Source organism: Tigriopus californicus, chromosome 5, assembly GCF_007210705.1.
Source record: "Tigriopus californicus strain San Diego chromosome 5, Tcal_SD_v2.1, whole genome shotgun sequence".
Lineage (NCBI taxonomy): Eukaryota > Metazoa > Arthropoda > Copepoda > Harpacticoida > Harpacticidae > Tigriopus > Tigriopus californicus.
Genome location: NC_081444.1, coordinates 14,873,989 through 14,894,176, shown reverse-complemented (window position 1 = coordinate 14,894,176; position 20,188 = coordinate 14,873,989). Strand labels below are relative to the sequence as shown.

At 40.6% G+C, this 20,188-nt stretch overlaps 5 protein-coding genes across 5 annotated transcripts; 3 read left to right on the top strand and 2 right to left on the bottom strand.

Annotated features, from left to right (window-relative positions):
- Window positions 1–692: 692 nt before the first annotated feature.
- LOC131880274 (glutathione S-transferase 1-like) lies at window positions 693–1,645 on the top strand. Its single transcript, XM_059226858.1, has 3 exons — window positions 693–913; window positions 986–1,186; window positions 1,253–1,645. The coding sequence occupies exons 1-3, from the start codon at window positions 773–775 to the stop codon at window positions 1,574–1,576; spliced, it is 666 nt and encodes a 221-aa protein (XP_059082841.1). The 5' UTR covers window positions 693–772; the 3' UTR covers window positions 1,577–1,645.
- A 4,858-nt stretch (window positions 1,646–6,503) lies between these two features.
- Window positions 6,504–11,751, top strand: LOC131881105 (protein fuzzy homolog). Its single transcript, XM_059227873.1, has 9 exons — window positions 6,504–6,712; window positions 6,770–6,891; window positions 6,963–7,116; window positions 7,411–7,533; window positions 9,037–9,234; window positions 9,296–9,492; window positions 9,567–9,781; window positions 11,034–11,187; window positions 11,305–11,751. Exons 1-9 carry the CDS (start codon window positions 6,635–6,637, stop codon window positions 11,366–11,368), a joined length of 1,305 nt encoding a protein of 434 aa, XP_059083856.1. The 5' UTR covers window positions 6,504–6,634; the 3' UTR covers window positions 11,369–11,751.
- LOC131881106 (uncharacterized) lies at window positions 7,491–8,003 on the bottom strand. Its single transcript, XM_059227874.1, has one exon. The coding sequence runs from the start codon at window positions 7,941–7,943 to the stop codon at window positions 7,542–7,544; it is 402 nt and encodes a 133-aa protein (XP_059083857.1). The 5' UTR covers window positions 7,944–8,003; the 3' UTR covers window positions 7,491–7,541.
- A 2,473-nt stretch (window positions 11,752–14,224) lies between the features above and the next one.
- Window positions 14,225–17,293, top strand: LOC131880886 (uncharacterized). Its single transcript, XM_059227606.1, has 5 exons — window positions 14,225–14,951; window positions 15,025–15,179; window positions 15,268–15,473; window positions 15,856–16,090; window positions 16,950–17,293. The coding sequence occupies exons 1-5, from the start codon at window positions 14,934–14,936 to the stop codon at window positions 17,143–17,145; spliced, it is 810 nt and encodes a 269-aa protein (XP_059083589.1). The 5' UTR covers window positions 14,225–14,933; the 3' UTR covers window positions 17,146–17,293.
- Window positions 17,294–18,199: 906 nt separating this feature from the next.
- Window positions 18,200–19,847, bottom strand: LOC131880887 (uncharacterized). Its single transcript, XM_059227607.1, has 3 exons — window positions 19,525–19,847; window positions 19,342–19,464; window positions 18,200–19,277 (listed from the first exon to the last, which is right to left on the bottom strand). Exons 1-3 carry the CDS (start codon window positions 19,643–19,645, stop codon window positions 18,841–18,843), a joined length of 681 nt encoding a protein of 226 aa, XP_059083590.1. The 5' UTR covers window positions 19,646–19,847; the 3' UTR covers window positions 18,200–18,840.
- Window positions 19,848–20,188: the final 341 nt, after the last annotated feature.

The window sequence follows — 20,188 nt, the reverse complement described above, 5'->3', positions numbered from 1 at the left end:
TTCGTGTCAGAAATAGTGTTGCAAATGCACTACAATGGAAAGAACAAAATTGATCGAATATCTTGCTTTATATTGGGCTCAAGTTCGGTAACTAAACAAGTGCGGCAAAAACGAATCTGACGTGCTAAGCAAGAGTACCTACGAATAACTTTTCATTGATTTCATATTCTAATGAACATGTTGCTTTTCGGTAAGTAAACTTCAATCAACTTCTTTCACAATAAGGCAAAATCACTTTACTGTCCTTGAAAATATTTTTACCATGTTTTTGTTGTTTGGATGATTTTTGTATACCTTACTTTGTTATATTAAAGTTGTCCTCATTCTCAGGCAAGACAAAAGTAAGCCGAATCCGGTTTGACGTCAATCATACAAGATCACAACTTTTCAATGCCACTCTGCTCTTAAATTCATTTCGAGGTTTTATCCAAGTTGTTATCTCTTGAATGACACCTAATTGCATTCTCAAGTGTTCTGAAGGAAATCGGTGTCTCGAACATTCCTGCCTTTCAAGATCTTGGATGTGGATTTGGTGAGACTAACCCGTCATGGTCGAGCTTGCAAGCTCTGGCATCTGCAGCAATTTTCCTTACCTGCCTGCCCTCTTCATTTCGTACTGGCCCTCGATCTTTCCTGAACATCGGTACTTGAGATACGTACAGCATAACCCTGTTGCGGATAGTACTTAACTACTTCCCAAGTCCTGGAAGAGTATCAGTCGTTCAAAGTCAGCCTCACACCTCACTCAGTATTGCTTTACATCTCTGCAAAAATGCCAATGCAACTGTACGCCCATCCCCAATCGCCATTTTGCCGCTCGGTTTCCATGACATTATCCCTGGTGGGCAAGGAACATGAATACAAGTACTTGGACTTATTTGCCGGCGAACAGAATAGTCCCGAGTTCCTCAAGGTAAGGAACGAACCCAAAGCACGTTGTAGACAAATTGGCCCTTGACATCTACTGTGACGTGTCTTTCTTCAGATCAACCCCCAACACAACGTGCCCACTTTGGTGGAAGACGATTTCGTGTTGACCGAAAGCCGGGCCATTGCTGTGTATGTGGCACAAAAATTCGGCACCAAGGGTCAGCTTTTCCCCGAGGACCTTAAGGAACAAGCTGCTGTCAACGAGAAGCTTTATTTTGACGCCAATGTCTTGTGGAAGGCCTTCGCCGAAGTGTTCGTAAGTTGAAGATTCCTGATTATTTACCTTACTGGCTTGACATGTCAGCCTTGCCATTAATTCTAGGGCCCACTGGCGTTTGGTGGCCAGAAAGAAATCAATCAAGATAAGGTGAAGGCTTTGAAGGAGAAACTTGCTCTCTTTAATACCTACTTCGAAAAGACCGGATTTGTGGCGGGTACCAAGGATATGACTGTAGCAGATATTTGCTGTTTGGCCACTTACACCACCATTCAACTTACTGAGAAGGCCTTCGTCAATATGGAGGACTACCCTCAGGCCCAAAAATGGGTGGAAACGTGCAAGAAAAAAATCCCAGAGTATGAAGAATCCAACCAGAAAGGTCTGGATATCTTCAAGAAATTTTTCCATGCCAGAACTGGCCTGTAAATACAGGTAGTTCTACTTACACGTGTTCATCTCCTGAGAAAAATAAACGTACTATACATGCTATACAGATCATTGAACTCTTTCTTTTACTCGATTCGTTAGTAACAAGCAATTTAATCCAAGGGAGCTCTACAAAGAGCAACGAAAAACAAGTTCGACAAATGATAAGCACGAGATCCAAGGTCCTAGGCAAGCATTGAGCATTCATTCAAAGTATGCTTATCTGAAGTGAGTTTTTTAAACGCTTAAACAGATCTCTGAGTCTGCGCTTACCCAAAATGAGCATTCGCTCACCACTTTGACCATTGTATTTTGATACCGGTTAACGTCCAAGCTCGTAACTCCGCCGTAAGAGCTTTAAAAACAGGCCCTTTGGGCATAACACAAGCCTACTTCAAGTTAGTTTACTTCCTTGGTGTTCAATGCTAAGTTCTAAGATATATTCAAATATACAATACTTCAATCAAATGCAGCGGAGAACTTTAATCAACTCATAATTTTGTTGGTTTAACAACAGATGTGAATACAACATCACTTTTTCTTCATTTTTTATTAAACTTTTTGCCGAAGTACGGGCACAAACTGCCCAAAACAAAGGACATATATGTAAAGATTAATTTTTTGATCTGTTGTATCATTATCATTCATTGGCTAGGCCAGCCACGACAGTTAGGAAAGGGTTTCCGCATAACGGCGAGAATTTTGCCTTTTGACGAATAATAAAGAAGAAAAACGTATAAAGTGTCTCGTCACAAAATGACGTTTGAGCAAACCAAGCATCTGATTTCCTTTGCTCTTCACCTCTGAGCAATGCTCACTGAATTGAACTTGTTCTTGGGAACAAATGTAATTCCGATGTCTCTCTGATCTGAGACCTGAAAAAGGGGTCCACCCTCTTCCCAAAAACATCCAAGTTTTCGGGATTTATCGTTTTTTTTATTTTTATCGAGATGCTGCTCCATGGTCCTGGTGACAAAATTTTGAAAGACAAGGATTATGATACATTATCTTTTGGATTAAAAGCCATGTTGATCCAAAGGAATTCGTTTTTCATTTTCAACGAACGCAGAAATTTATTCCTGTATTAGTTACTCCATGATTCTCGTTCATATTGATTGAGCCAGATCCAGACAAGCCTGAGGGCCTTTCAAACAGACCGTACTTTCCAAGGATTTCGGGAGCACTTCCCTTGACGCCAGTGCTATTTCACTAAACGGCAGATTTACTGTTGAAAGTACCATCTAATTCTTTCCTTGCGAATTTATTTTCTACAAGCAGTACCATGCATGATATCGATATTAATGTTTCGTGATGTTTTAACGAGACTTTTATTTTTTACGGACTTCCTTACCGCTGCTGGGATTCCAGACGAGAAATTTATTCCTTTTACTTAACTTTTATTTATATATATTATTTGATCGACCACCGAATTAGAGTTGGCTTACCTGGCTAATCCTTGAATATAAGGTTGATCGGGAATTTTAGTCAAAAACCTTGTCCTAGTCTCACTTATATCCTGCTACTGGATCAACGCCTAAATACGCCCTACGAATATTTGAGGGCAGCAAATTAAACATAAAGGAGCCCGAAAAAGAAGAGAAGTGGACTTCATTGTTCGAACTATCCTGGATTTTCGAGGGTTTGAAGGTGCTCTCAAAACCCACATTAAGCCTCGACGGTCACTAGAATTGACCCTAAATCCTGGGTTGGGACAAAGCTCACGGATACTTTTGAAGACGTAAAGTATCAGATACCTTCTAAACCTTCTCTGAACACTGTACAGTCCCAACTTTTTTAGTCTCTCCCCATATGAGAGCTCTCTCAATCCTATGATGTTCCAAGTGAAACATCTTTGGACTTGTTCGACCTTTTGCAAACCTGCTGAACTCATTGGAGCCCAAATGGGCGAGGCATATTCAAGATGTGGCTGGACAATCGACTTGTACAGAGTTAGCATCGTGATACTACGAGTCTTGGGACTTTAACGTGCGATATATCCAACCACACATTTGAAAAGCTTTACCCACCTTCAACTGGATATGCTCATCGAACTTTCCATTATCTTGGAGGGCTACACCTAAATCCTTCATGGATGAGACCTGCTCAATGTCCTTACCTTTATCATCTAATAGTGGAGTGTCTAATGGCGTGAACCCAAAGGTCATTGAGCGAAATTTCATTCCATTCAGTGCCATGTTACTCGCAGCAAACCAGGAGTAGAGTTGGTCTAGGACCTCTGCCTGACAACCGGAATCCTGACCAGCTACCAATTTTGTATCATCAGCATAAGAAGAGATACTGACATTACTACTACCAAGCTTTTGAAGTGGAGCAATAAAGATGATGAAAAGGAGAGGACCCAAAATGGAGCCCTGAGGGACACCCGACATGACATCATGTATGTCACTAAGTAATTGCTTCCTAACACAAATGAAATATCTTTGACCAATTAAGAACCTTGTCTTGGATCCCAATCTAATGTAGCCTGTTAACTAAAAGGTCATGATTTACCTTGTCAAAGAGAAAGTCAGGATAGACTACATCGATTGGCCCATGACTCTGATGTCCCTCAATGACCTGCTCTAAATGCTTAATCAGTTGGGTAACCATGCTAAAATGTGCTTGGAGCGACTTAACTCCCCCTTTAAGAATTGGAACATTTTTTCAATGATAATCCCAGATCAACCTTTTGACGAAGGGTTTCCTAAGGCGGCAAATTCGAACACCTACCGACGGAAAACCAAACTGATACCAGATACGAATCTAAATATTCAGGTTATATTGTATGAATGCCAGTTTTAAGGTCAAGGAATCACTGCAGTTCATTCTAAGCTCAAGAAATTATAATTTCAAATGGCCTATTTGATCAACACTCTTGTAAAAATCTTGACCAATGAATTTTTTGGGGAATTTTGATGGAATTATTGAAAAAAAATTGATCTTATTTCGGTTCTTAAGGGGTAGCTTTGGGATACTATTTTTCTTAAGATTTTGATCGATTCCTTTTACCGCTCCCATGAAGCCCATAAACACTAAAATAGCTCAATCGTAAAAGCATGCTTTAAATCATTATAATATTTATTCAGAAGGGCAACAACAACTATGGCGATTCTTGCTGAATTAAAATGATGACTTCCGCATGTTGCAGAAGCTTGCAAATGTAGGATGTTTTTTTTCTTTTGGGGCATATTTTCTGGTATATTTCGATTTTCATCTGGCATGTTTTAAGAACTATTCTGGCATGTAAGGTACCTAGCGACCTGGCAGCACAGCCACCAACATTCTCCAACGCTCTCTCAAAAAAGCCTAGCTGAGAAGAGACTGGCCCATCACGGAATGTATGTTCTAACCGTGGCGTATTGTTAATTTGTGCATGAGAGTGAACATTATATTTCTGAGAAGCGGTCATCATTGGCATAACTGGCCAGCCCTAGATTATTGGGCTGATCAGGAATTTTGGTGTAAAACTGGTCCAAGTCTGACTTAAAAGATGCTACTAGATTAACCTCTTCATACTCGTTACAAATATTTGAGGAGAGCAAATTGAACATGAAGGAGTCCAAGAAAGAAGAGAGTTGGTCTTCATTTGGACACTTTTGTCCAAAAATAAAGTGCGTCCAAAAGTGGACGAAAGCATCCGATATAGTCCAAAAATGCGAAATTTGAAACTGTATGCAAACGTAGTTTAAACTGACTTCTCGTTTCAAAATAGAGCTCATTGATGGTGCCAAAAGCATAATAAGTCCCTAAAACCTTCATCATGTACTTCAAACATGTCCAACATAACATTTCTTGGGGGCAATTTCTTAACTTCTTTTTCTTGCTTCAGATGGCAAAAAAGGTTCACAAATTGGGATAGCTTAATATCATGTCTTTATTATATTCAAAAACTTAATGCGATTTCTGTAGCTTCATTCTATTAAGCAAGATGAACGATATTTGTTCAATTCTACAATACTGAAGTTTCTCAAAACAATTAAATGGAACCCTCAAATTACATTACCACATATATTTTGGGAATTGAAACCCTTTGTTTAAGTGATTCACAAAGGTTGCTTGCAACTTACTGTGAAGATGTAGTAATAGGGTTTACATTTCAGAATCAAATCATTCCATTTCTTGGTTAAGACCAAGTGTATATACAGAAATTGTATGATTTAAGTCTAAAAAATAATTTCTTGCCCACCCAATTTCGGAAAAAAATTCTTACTCTTTAACACCTAGTGCCCACTTTGTCCACTTTTGTCTAAAAGTAAGCCTAATTCCCAAAATTGCCAACCCTGATGGCATTACGAGCAAGATGCAATTATTTCTTTGACACCACAGACAATTTCACTCGGTTCTGGGTCCAATTTGAATGGGAGATTAACGATTCAATTAAGTTCGAGTGACCTGGTACATCGAGCTTTTTACTCCATCCTTGTTTTTTTTTTTTAAACAAAACGCTTTTCTCCAAAAACTGAAGAAGTTATCATCTTTCAATACCACTCCTGAGAAAGGCTAACCTTACCTGTTTTTTGTTTTCAAATTTCCACCATCGCAACTTATCATTTAAAGATAGTTCAAAGGAGAGGTTNGGCATTACGAGCAAGATGCAATTATTTCTTTGACACCACAGACAATTTCACTCGGTTCTGGGTCCAATTTGAATGGGAGATGAACGATTCAATTAAGTTCGAGTGACCTGGTACATCGAGCTTTTTTACTCCATCCTTGTTTTTTTTGAAACAAAACGATTTTCTCCAAAAACTGAAGAAGCTATCATCTTTCAATACCACTCCTGAGAAAGGCTAACCTTACCTGGTTTTTGTTTTCAAATTTCCACCATCGCAACTTATCATTTAAAGATAGTTCAAAGCAGAGGTTGCGTGAATAGCCTCGGAAAGTCATAATATGACAGGTAAAGGGAGCTAACAATGAGATTAGGTCGGAGTGGTGGTAGATGGAGGAATGGTTGGGTTGAAGTATCAAAACAAGAGACAGACCATTTCGTATAGCGGTAGTTGTCATCAAACCCATTTTTGTGCCTAGTTTCAACGCAACAACAAGAACGAGACCATGTCTGTATATTTGGTGTGCATTACCACTGGCGGGGGTATTCCAATTCTCAGTCGCAAGCATGGGGACATCAAATCAGTGAGTGATAGTAATACTTTTTAGGATGTCTTGTAAAATCGCTCTTTTCTTGTTTAGTTACCATTTCCGCTCTTGGCTTCGCTGAATGGTGTGGCTTTATTTGGTGAATCCCATGACATTAATCTAATATCAACCTCGACCAGAGATTGTCGGATTGTTTGGCGGGATTTCCACAATAGGTGCCCATAAATAATACCTCAACAACTAGGGGAGAATATGTTTTACATTAGTGACCATTTTGCTCTAATAGTATCCGGTTAATTGTGGCAGTGTCAAATGATACCATCTCTGAGGTTCATATCCACAAACTGTTGGACCTAATCTTCCAATCCATGGTATTGACCGTGGGCCTTAATGACTTAGTTGGACAACGTAATGTGGAGAGAACCAAGCGAGATCTCCGGGTAAGTCAATCATATTTTTTTCTAAAAAGCTCTATTCATAAATTAAAAATTAAAAATTAAAAAAATTAAAAAATTAAAAATTAAGAATTAAATTAAATTAAAAAATTCATAAATTATCCACTTGGCATAATCATCGCTAGTTCGATGACAAATAATTAGATTTCCATCGTTGAAATGCATCGCATTTAGGCTTAAATGATCGGTGCTAAATCTACTGTATTGGAAATGTACGGGCTGTGCCGACTGCAACCTTTCCTCTATCAAGCGCTTAAAGTGACGATTTATGTGTTTCAGGCGAGTTACTTCATCATCGATCGATTGATCAGTCTCATGTCTCCGAGTGAAAGTTACACCAATTTTGGAGATCTCGTGGGTGCCGCGGATTGTGTTGTATTTCCAGAATCTCATTTAATCCAAGTAAGTCGTCACACATTCCAAAAGATCGCCACTAGAAACACAAAGACTGCGATGAAAATCCCGAGGAAGATGGCTCCAGCCAGAGCCTTTAACGGGTCCAGTCCATAATGGATGTCCATTTGGTCTGATATGTTGATCTGTCTTCGGAAGTTCCGTTGAAAGCACCGAACTCCGTCATTCAATAGGTTCTTTTCGGACACCAAGAGCTCTTCCGCAAAAGTGAGCTTTTCAGCTTTGATCTTCTCAATCAAGGCCAATTTGCAGCGAACGTATTTGTTATGCTTCTCAGCCAAGAAGGTCCTTTCAAACGGTGGCAAATAGGCAGTGCTTTTCTCGGGAGGAATGGCTTTTCTCTTGTTCTTCTTCCGTTCCCAATTGGCTCGGGACAGTTGAGCAATAATGGCCGCCATGGTGGAACATAATTGAGCCCCAAAAGAATATCTGACTGGATCAAGCCATGGGCCTGGACTGACAAGGTTGGTCCACTCATAAATTCGTTGTTTGCGGATGTACGGTACAGCAGGATCAAGCCATGGGCCTGGACTGACAAGGTTGGTCCACTCATAAATTCGTTGTTTGTGGGCTGGCATTCGTTGTTAGGCCTTTCGCCCGTTGGTTGATCTCTGCAACATTAGCCCTCCCAACAATCTAGCTCGAAAGTGAAGCAATTTTGATTGGATCAAGTTACGGAGGTGGAACTGAAAAAATCTACCGAGGTCGGACGCCCTAATGACGTCCTAGTGTTTTTGGCCTCTGATATTCAATCGAAACCAATTTTGACAGTGGCTCATTGAAACAGGTTTATCGCTAGGGAAATCATGAGTGCACAAACTTTGGACCAAGTCAGTCACGAAAGGATTCGATCCAAATCCATTCTATCGACGTTTATGGTTGGCGGGACTTCCTAATAGCTCAGAAAGTGAATATAAGAATAAAAGAGGGAGGGGGAGGGAGCGGGGTGAGATTTGTTAAGTGGGCTCTTTTTTATCATTAATGAATCTCGTTAGTCACGCCTAAAAGAAGCTTGGTGCTCCTTAAACCATTTGCATGCTGGCTCTTTGGGCAAGAACTGATATGAAAGATTTAGGAAAAGCTACGCTTGGTGTGGCCTTGTTGGAAAACATTTTACTCTGAAAGTGTCTATTAGACTTTAAGCGCCATTCTTCAAGGTGAGATTTAAAAAATGGACTCCTCCCCAAAAATGACATTCAAAAGTTCATATATCATTCATTGTTTAAGTATGATATGGTAGCTATTTTAATAAAATGTTTGATGCACTTTTGACATGAAGCTCTCGCAACAAGGATTTTAAGTTAAGCAAAAGGGTATTACGTACTACACGTACTACACATGTATAATTCATTACACACACTACTTTACCCAACATCTGCACTCCTAGCAATGGCAACGTAGGAGAGCTATCTAGCGATACGTCTGGAGCCGAATGCTCCACCATGAAAGAAATGCGTTCTAACCAAGCTGTCTCTTTTTAATGTGTTCCAGAACTATCTTGAAAGCTATGTTGAAAGCGTGGACTCGACATACGGTTGTGTCATGGTTGACGGTCGAATCGCGTGTGCCACCAAGAACTGGTGGTCACTTCATCCCGACGAGATCAACTTACTTTCCCTGTCAGTTCTCACGGACAATTGGTCCACTTTAAGAGATGTGCCCATTTTCTTACCTGTCAAAAGTCCAACAGTCAGTTCCAAAACAACAAGTACTCTCTGATCCATGAGAAGTAATCAAGGGTTCATTGCAGGTACCGTTTCGGTTTATCGTGTGCCAATTGCTGGCCAACGTGACCGTTTGTTCCTTGTGTGGACCAGCCCCACAATTGCCGGCTATTGAAGGGATGATCCAGAAAAATTGGAAAAGCACGCACAATTTACTCTCATCTTTGGCTTCCATTGTTCCTCGGGGTTTTCCTTCTGTTCCAATTGATTCAAATATCTTGGGGTAGGTTCGTCAATTTCAACATTAAATGAACGTTCGCATTTGAGAGTAGTATTTTATTGTGTTATTTCGTTTAGGCTGATATTGGTGAATTTGGACAATAAACGCGTTATAAGCTCTCTGCAACCCATTATAACAGATCCAATGGCAAAAGATCCTCTTGGACCAACAACAAGAAACATGCCCAATGCTCGAAAGTTTGATATTCTACGAACTTTTTATCGGAACACGGTAGGACCGATCTTCCCCGACCATTTTGTTCCAACGCCACATGCCGCTGATGCCAAAGGAGGTAAGTGTTTTACGCAAGGTTATTTGGAAGTTTTAATTTCTGTTCCTTTGTTTGCCAGAGGAAATTGGAACAAGCCTTCCGGAAGCCTGAAAAAATTAGGCTCAAAAAGAAACCCTTTCCCAAAATAATTTTGCCAACTCGCCATAACATTCGTATACGGTTGAGGCATATAAAAACACTTTTTTGAAGATTGTTCCCGCAATATTTTAGTTTCTTCATTTAGTTTTCTTCTACCTTCATTTTTTTATCAAAGATGCCAAGTGTTTAACGTGTTCGGTGGACAAGTGGGCCTGACTTGAAGTCTTTTGAGACCACACACCCTCCTTAGGTGTCTGATCGTAGGCCAGCCACCTCATAATAGTTTTTTTCCAAATGAATATAGAAACCTTATTCAAATAATGCTTTGATTTTGATCCAAAATTACAAATATAAAATTGCATCGAAATTTAACACCTCTGAGTTGGCATGTCTCGTCAAGAGTTTGTTAAATTTCTGTAACGTAATGATTGACTTCATGTGACTAAGGCAATCAAAAACTTGACGCATTATGGTACATAGTTCAATATATGGAGCAACCTGTGCGATTGGATGCACAATCTGGTGGGTCAGAACGTACTATTTTTCGTGTAGCTGAGGAAGGCTAACGGATATCGTGTGCATATGAAAGGCAAGTATGAAACGGTTTGAAAGAGGGAGCTTAAAAAAAATGACCAAAATTCCTATTAACTAAGTTAAATGTACGATAGATGTTTATTGTGCTTGTGCCATGACGAATGTTCAAAATTTTGATAAATGAATATAAGGCAGCTTTAAGCTCCATGATGGCTACAAACGGAAAGCTTTGCGATCGACACGTAAAAATTGTCAAATATTTGGAAGTAAGCACCAACACATTTCAGACTTCTTCCACCTCCAGGCCATTGATTGGGCATATTTTTTAAGATTTTTCGCAAGTAAAAAGATGCCTCTCGGATTTGAAACCGGCACGCTACGAGGGAGATCCAGCCTAAAGATGAGCAGGTGCACAAAGATAGTCTTTTAGTAACAGCCGATATCAAAATCTACATTGGAACGTCACATAAATTTTCCTAGGTTCAAAAATGTGCCCATATATGTCCCTTCATTTTCCATTTACGTAAAATTCTGACCTTTTTTTTTAATATTTGAGTTGGCAATATGTTCATAAAATCAATATTCTTCACCAATCCGCACTTAGAAAGCTTCATTTGAAAGCTTTTTTAATTTATTCCAGATTTCCCGAGCATGAATGTCTCACATGCAGTATTAAAACATCCCGTCGGTGAGACCTACCAATGTTCAGAATTCCACAAATGTTACGCATTACAGCATCGGCAATACCAATTGTTTCTCCTTTTCACCTCCAACATACCGAATCATTTCATGAGGTATGTATGTAGTGCTGCATGTGGCCTATTATTGTTCATTGACCATTTAAGATTTAAGGCACCAATTTAACGGGGCTCTTGATATCTCAACAAGCATTTTGATCGATTTCATTTCAGGAACTCGGCTCATCGAACGCTTCAGTTGTTTCTCAGCGACAAGACTTTCCAAATCATACGATGAAAGCGATCTCTCCGTTCGTTCAATGTTTTCCTTTTTTTTTGTTCTGAATGGTTTCGTTTTTGTATGAAAAGAATGTTGCAATTTTCAATCCAACCATCAGAATGTCACTATGGTTTAGATGTTCGTCCGAGTTAAACACGCCATCTCGGCTGGTTTTCATCATCAGTGCAAAAAAAATGTCATCCTCGATTAAATATTCAAATGCTCAACTCAAAATCTCAGTAATGAGCACGACCCAAATATGAGCTCATCCAGAGAACTGGTTCTAAAGGGAAATCTTTTAGGCCTTGGATCTTATTTTAAACCATCGAAATTGAGCAGGTGTTTCAAGATACCATTTCCAGTTTTACATGTGATCAAATGATACTTTGGAGAGTAACGGAGAATTCCGAGAACTTGAGCTTCAGTAAATAGCGTTGTTGGAAAGTGGAAGAAATTAAGCGGGCAAGAAGACGTGGGATCAGTTTTTAAGAAGTGGCAGCCCAAGTTTTTTTCTTTCCTCTATTCCATATGCAACTTTGGACTCGCTTGGGCGACCATGATGATGATTTGATGTTGGCTCAGAGAGCTCGTTCTCGGTACGACCGACCACTCCAAAGCAGTGAGATTGACTAAGACCCATACTTTTAGTAAAACAACAGCTCTAGCAACAGCCTCTTCTTCTAGTATGTCTTGGACTCGTTCAGAACCAGTGAGTGCACTCGAGACCAACAACCACTTCGGCCGACGTGAGAATCGTCAGAGCTGGAGAAAATGCACAGCTATGTACATTCTTTCCTCCGAAGAGGTAGTTTGAACCACAGATGTGGACTCAACTTAGATCGTGGAGTGACTGGGATATCGAGAGCCATCTCGTGTTCATCTAAAAAAGCTCTTAACAGTTTTTAAAATATTACAAGGTTGGCGTGAATATGCAAAATCCAGCTTTCCAACATTTGCATAATTTGACCAAATTTACAAGCTATAATACATTTTATTTAAACACGGACGGATTTCATAAATATAGCTTGAGGTTTATGCAGTAAAAAGGAAATCATACCCCCATACCTCTCAAAGAAGTTGCACAGTTTGGTCGTTCATTGTTCAATAATCCAGAACACAATGGTAAGAAATAGACCTGAGTTCACTTTTTTTAGCACAAGAGTGATTTTTTTATCCCCAAAGAACCATACTGTCAAAAACATGTTGGGTCATTTTTTTGTTTCTTTTTGCAGGATTCTTACTCAGAATGGAATCCCCAGCTATTCAAAATGCATGACTTGTAATTCCTTTTCAATTTTTATAATTGTATGATATCTGATCCACCAACAAATCAGAGCTAGCAGATCTGACTAATCTTTTGAGGTAGGGTTAATGAGAAATATTGGTCAAAGCCTTACATGAGATATGCTTTTGAGTCAACACAACAAGCTCCCTACAACTTTTTGACAGAAGCAGATTTAACAAAGGAGAGTTTGTGTATTTGTTACAAAGTCAGCTCTCTTGCTTGGCCTGCCATCTGAGGATAGGTGTCCCAGTTGAGGGATATTACTGCATTGTCAACACGCCCAACATTGATTATAACCTCACCCTTGTGCATGACTGTAATTTTGCCAAAGTAAGCTATTAAAGCAACAACTTATGTTATAATTAAATACCACAAAGAGGCTTGGACTTGGCCACTCTGGGATTAAATTAGGGTTCCAAATTGGATAGCTGATGCTATACCCGTAATGTAGCCTTTCTCAACCTCTAATTTTTACCTTACCTTCTGGAATGACTGCAGGTGTGGTAATTTAAGTTGTTAAAGGAGAATTTTTTGCTGTAATCTAAATACTGCAATGAAGCGTGAACTTGGCTAGCCTGGGATTAAACCAGGGTTTGCAAACTGGAAAGTGGATGTTCTAACAATATGGTACTGCAGTTAGCCTAACAATTGAGAGGAGCCCATGAAAAAAGAGAAGGGCTCCACTGTTCAAGCTAGTCTGGGTTCTCAAGGGCTTGAAGGTGATCCTTGAGGGATTTTGATGGAAGAAATTTCCAGGATCAAATAACTTCAGTGTTTATAGGAATTATAAATTGTTCACATGGCCGCCATATTCACAACCTGCTTGGTCTTAAGATCTAGCTAAGTAAATATGAAGGGGACAAAAGGTCAAATACTGAATTCTCAAACAATGTACTCTTTAGTGGAAAGTTGGCATTTTGTTAATGTTTTGAAAATAGCTAGATATAATAGACCCAGCAATGCCAGTTAAATTTCATTTCAAAGATGTTTCACTAGGAACATCACAGGAATGAGAGAGCTCTTGTATTGGGAGAGACTAAAAAAGTTGGGACTGTACAGTGTTCAGAGAGGGTACCAAAGATGTCTGATACTTTACGTCTTCAAAAGCATCCGTGAGCTTTGTCCCAACCCAGGATTTAGGGTCAATTCTAGTGACCATAGAGGCTTAATGTGCGTTTTGAGAGCACCTTCAAGCCCTCAAAAATCCAGGATAGTTCAAACAATGAAGTCCACTTCTCTTCTTTCTGAGGCTCCTTCATTGTTTAATATGCTTCCCTTTGATATTTGTAGGGAATACACAGGCCTTGTTGATCCAGTGGCATCTTTCAAGTCAGACTTGGAATTTATTTGAGATAGCATTCCAGATCAATCCTACATTCAAGGACTAGCTCAATCTGCCAAGTCAAATTCGTTGGTGGACCAAATATCGTATAAAGATTGAAAGGTAATAAATAGCACTGAGGATTACATTCCCTGTAGCGGTTAGAAAAGGCCGTGAAAAAACAAAGCAAAAAAAAGACTCATCTAGTCATTTTTCACAGCTGTGAATACGAAAAGCACCGGAGGCATGTCGGAATCTTGTGCTGGTTGGAAAAATCCGAGCTCATTTAGTGGGTAGTTATCTTGAAGGAAGCACAGTTTTTTGACCACTCGACTTGATTTTGAGAAAGTGGTGAGTGCCAATTGGAAGTGATTCAAGAGTAGCCGAAGACCCAACAAGTCCTCGAGCGAGAAATATTCGTTTCATTTCTCAACGACGGCGACAAGTTCAGAGTTGTGCTCGGTCTCTGAGTCTAATCACTCACTGATCAATCAATCATCACAACTTCACTCACCTTCTTCCCAAAATAAGGCCATTGAACTCGTGCTTGGGCGGATGGAATGACAAACAAATGAAACAGACCAAGAAGCCTATACTGTACATACAAGGAACGACGACCCGTTCGATTAAAGTGAGCTCCTCCAAATTCCAATCACAGGAATTGTGTCACTTGCATGTAGGAAGACCCAAATGTGTGTCACAGTGACGAGAAGTCGAGAGTGAAATCTGTTTGTTTTCCGCTAAGGCGAAGGCACTTATTTTTTTCTCCGGAGAGCCTCCCTCCTCCTTCTCCTCTTCTCCTCTGCTCTTAAACCAGCCTACGAACCACCAAGCCAGCTAGATAGCTCGCCAGCAAGTAAACCAGAACCTCTCCAACCATCATTGTTCTGGGAAAATTAGTCAACATTAAATGTCGTGACACGGTTCGACGTGAGAATTGAACGTGAAATATAGCCAAAATCTCAAGAATTCAAACCATGGTGCTCACAATTCAGGTAAGGCCAAGGGTCAGTAATTGATTTCGACCAATCATATCATCTTAACCCTTGGCCATTTCACCAAGTTTAGAATGTGTTGTTGGTGTTGTCCACCCTGGTTTTAACCTCCACCAGTGAAACGCGAAATTGCGGCTCGGGTCATGGGCAAAAATTCAAGTACCTCTTTGGTGATGCTCTCACGGACTCAACAGATTGCGTAGGACCTTTTGGCGAGCCTTATCCAACGTAAGCATTATCATTGACTGTCATGTCACATGTAGCAGTAAATAATATCCAGAGTCATAAATAAGTAGGGTTTTGATGATGTTTCCAGATTTGCCATTGATCAGCTACTGCCCAAGCTAGACCTGAAGTCGAATCAACGAGGGGGTCGAACCCTGTTTGCTCAGCCACTCATCACTTCAGAGAGTGTCAAGGAGACCAGGAAGAACCTCTTGAGCACGTATGCTAAGGCCAATCGGAAATTGGACTCTGGAGTCGATTCTTTTGAGACAGTAATCCACAGAGTCAAACGGCAAGGTAAGTCAGTGTGTTTACTTTATCTATCATACTATGCACCGCATGGAGGTATGCATAGAGAGATCGGTTTGAGCCCATCCTTGGCGTGTGAGCAAAGGATTGGAAGATCAGACATTACTTTCTCCTTTTGCGGTCGACCTGAAACCCCCATTTCTTGCGGTCTGATCAAATACATATATACCCCGCACGAACTTTGAAATCGTTAGGAAACTTCTGAACAGTACATTTGTACTACGAAGAAGGCGAAAGTTTTATAGAGTTGGTGGGGCAATGGTGGAATTGCCTCAATGAGCTCTGTCGCCCCTGGCAATCTCGAACCATCGGGCAAATTCAAATCCATCCCCAAGATGAACGAGTGACAATGAAGCCATCCATATTTCAGCCGAGCAAGCCGACTCCAACTCGACCCAAACCGACACCGACACCGACACCGACACGGTGACCGAGTCCGAATCCTCCGCACAGACATGCAAGTCGGCTGCTCCATCCCGATTATGCCAGACCATGTATAACACCAGCGCTCCCATGTTTGGCGTGTCACTCACATCGGGCAATCCCGTGACCATTGTTCAAAAGTTTCCCGAGCTCTTACAACAAGTCGTCTATGAAACATGCACGTAAGTCTTTTGAGCAAGGTTTGATGGTCTGGAGGGTTCTCCTTGGAGAAAACGTCACTGACCGACTGGTAGTTCGTACTATTGGTATGAAATTTGAGAAAACTTATTTACTTATTATTGCTGGGGATGACAGCATTCCCAGTAGCGGTCAATAATTGTGCAAGAAGAAGGAAATGATATCGATTAAATTGTAATTTGTAAGTAACCAACCGTCGTTTGAAGCTCAGGGAGGTTGATCATACCAACCTCAATGAGCTCGATTATGTTACGAAATCATTCTGCGAGGCAGGAGTTTTTCTTCATATTTAAATTTCATTGGTCTTACAATTTCTTTAGCAATCCTCACCAGATGATATTAGTATAGCTGGTTTGGCTGACTAGAAAATGAAAGTATATTTTATGCATTGAATTTATACATTATGAGATTATCATTTATTTTTAGAAAACACGCGCAAATCTGCGTTTCTAAAATGAAGAAAATCAGGTTAATGGACCATGTTGAAATTGTCAGGTGGCTAAAAACTCACGTGCGCACTTCAATCTGACTTTTAACACTTCGTCAAAGCGGCTCTAGGTGCTAAAATAAACAAACAATATTTCCAAGGTATTAATAGAATTCAGAAATAGTCCAAGAATGCTCAAGATTACAAACTCTTTTTTACTTGGCTTAGAGGCAGACATTTTTAGTGGTTTTTCTGTTTCACGCTTGAATAGATAGTCTAATCAACTATCTAAACCAAATTTGAAAAAAACATTTGAGGTTCTGAGGTCCTCCAAAATGATATTAATTGGCACGAACGATCCTCGAATGGGAGGTTTAGCAAGACGGTTTCATAATGTTATTTTGGCTTCTTTTCAGGGCCAATGAATGTGATCTGCTCCATGGTGAGTGCGTCCAGACCTTCATTCCATATCTCTTTCTTGTCATCCCATTGGGTCCCGTGACCTTGACCGGTCAGGATTACGTTTTGGTCGAGAGTGGATGTTCGTGTCGACCCAAATATGCAGGAAATCGAGATCCAGATCCATTATCCGGGATCCCAGATTTCAGCTGAAACCATCTTAGAGCCAATTTTAACTAAAAAAAACAAAAATTATGTTGATGACAAACACCGCTTGAACCCCAACATTTTCATGACATTGCCTTACAACGAGAGTCAAAAAAGTGAGTTCAAAAATATATAACTCTGATCTGATACTAGATCTATCTGGTATTTTAATTACGGTCTGAGGAGATAAGTTTTTTTCAATATTGACTTGCTAATAGCTGTTTCTTAACATCAATCATTCAATTTCTCACTCGTTCGATCGAATCTTGATCATCATGTCCGTCCAATCGAGTGTGATTTTGGTTGTGGTCCTCGGATTTTTTGGGATCCAGTGCCAAAGAATCCTAGAAATCCATACCAAAACGGACCCTCTTGATCCCAATGGAATGAGCAATGCTGGTGTGACCGTGTCCATTACTAACAATGAAGGTCGAACTTGTGTGGCCCGTAAACTGGAGGAGGAAGGCGATACTTTCCTTCCCGGCGAGATCGACGCGTTCCACGATCAGGAAATCGGCAATTGTTCTATGTTCCACGTGCCAAATAATGAATTGACCGGATTTCAAGTGACCCATGAGGGAAGCGATGGCGTTTGGGTGCTTTGGTATAGGATCTTGTTTGACGATGGAACGTACAAAACTTGCCCTGAAGGGGTACATATTGACGATGAAGAGGTCCATGAATTGGTCTGTCCATGAATATACGATCAGCCTTTAAATTGAATTCTCAAAACTGTTTTATGATAATTTCTATTGAGAATCCCGCTCAATGAGGTTCCATGTTTTTGCACTGCATGGTCGTCATGGCGGCCTTGCCAAATTCTAGTTTGTTCAAGAAAAGCTTGTCCAGAGGTCAAAGGTCATTTGAAAAATCCGTGTACGCTAATACAAGCCTTAGTGACACAATACATGACTGGACAAACAACCATTTTCAGATAATAGATTATTGACAGACAACTGAACGTGGACTCCACGTCGATAGGAGGCAAGTGCTTCGAAAAGGCTCATTCTGCAGTTGACCAGGGATCGAGGATCAAGCTTGACCATGCGATCTTTAATGATTTTCCTCGCTCTCTTGGGCTTGACCCAAGCCGCACGAGTCTTGGAGATCCACGTGTTCACGGATCCTGACTCCAATGGAATGGACGGGTTTGCCTCATTAGATCTTGAGATTGTCACCACGGACTTTCGATTTTGTTATGCCAGAGACATGCAAGAACCTGGAGACACGTATTTGCCGGGAGAGATCGATGTGTTCCATGACAAAGAGATTGGAGATTGCTTGAACTTTGATGTGCCCGATAAAATCATCCCCAAGATCCGCGCCTTCCATCATGGTGGAGACGGTTTGGTGGTCTCTTGGTACAGAATCCTCTTCGACGATGGAACCTATATTTTGTGCGATGACCACACCAACATTGATAATGAAGCCATCCATACCATCAATTGTTCGGCAATGTGAAGAAAGTAAAGCAAACCATTTTCTTCATCCAAATCCTGTTCCGATGTTTCCGAAACGTCTCACTTCATTTCCACGAAACCTCCTTCTTTAAATTTTAGATTTCAAATTTCCACCTGCATGAAATACACACAGATGGCTTTAGGCTTCAACACTTCATAATGGGACGTTCAAGCACACACATATCATTTTAGCTCACTGCCTGGATCGAGTTCTCATTTACTTTCAAGCTCTTATACCCAATCATTTGTAATAATTGAAATCCACATAAGAGTTGCTGAACAACGAAGTCTCTCGGCGACAAGCTTCTTGCGACCACCACAACGCAACCGGATGAAACTGGAACTCCTTATCCAAGCAATCGGCATCATAATCCACGTAGCACCAAGGAATAGGTTGGGAACAGGGTCGATCCACGATGGTTTTCGTCTCGGAATAGATCTCTTGCGGAGTCAGACAACGGCACTCTCTTCTTAGATTGACCCCAATTTGAAACCACGGCGAGGAAGAAGATCCAATGCCAAAAATCCGGGGCTCAACGTGCTTTGTAGGAGTACCTGGTGAGTCTGGGACATATGGCACATCAAGTTTGCCTCCTGGCACCACCTTGTGGAACCTTTGGAAGCCATTGATGATTTGGGTTTCTCGACAGATCGTTTCGACCTTGAAGGGACAGTTATCTAACAAAGAAGAACGACAGAGTAGATGTTGGTAATCGTTAAGGTAATCGCTTATCTTGTTTACCTATTCCTCCTGTTTGTAGATTCAGACAGAGATCTTGGTCAGCGTCCGTCAATTGACAATATTTGAGTGCTTCTTTACTTTTGAGCTCAACAAGCCTCATCGTCGTCGACTCAATACTTGAAACTGAGGAGAAAAATGATTTTGAAAAGATGGCGGGACTATTGAAGGAAATCAATCCGTTACCTTGAGTGGGTTTGATTGGAGTTTCATATTCAGGACGGATTGCATTGACCAAACTCGCTTTGATCCAAAATGGGACCAATTTGACCAACCCAAAGAGCTCTTCTTTGAACTCGATACCCATATTGATCCAGTGTATCAGTGACTTGGAGTTCCTCAAGGGCCTAGTATTGCATCCCTCGCAATCCAGACTGAAAGCCGTGCGTAAGAAATGAAACTGAATGGATGGATCGATGGTGAAGGCTTGACATTTTCTATGCGAGCAAAGTTTTGGAACGTTTAGTGCCTTAATCCATGAAGCTGGTTCCAGGGAAATATTGGCGAATAGCTCTAAAGTATGAAACAGATTGGCCACTTCAGTTCTGGTTTGAAAGGAAACCCCCTCGTTTGCTAGAACAGCAAAGTTCAAGATGACTTCATCAAGCTCATGGGTGAAATGAAGCTGAGTTCCCAAATCATTTTGAGGTCCTTTGAATTGAAGGTATTGAAGAAGAAGAGGGAACAGGTCCTTGGTAACTTTTTGCTTCAGTGATTCGGGACTTAATCTTTGATAAGTTGGGGCCAAAATCCCGAAACTGATGAATTGTTGTTTGCCATGGAGTTGTTGGAGGTTGGTGCGGATGTCATCCTGATTACTCCCAACGATGACCACCAATCGAGGAATGAT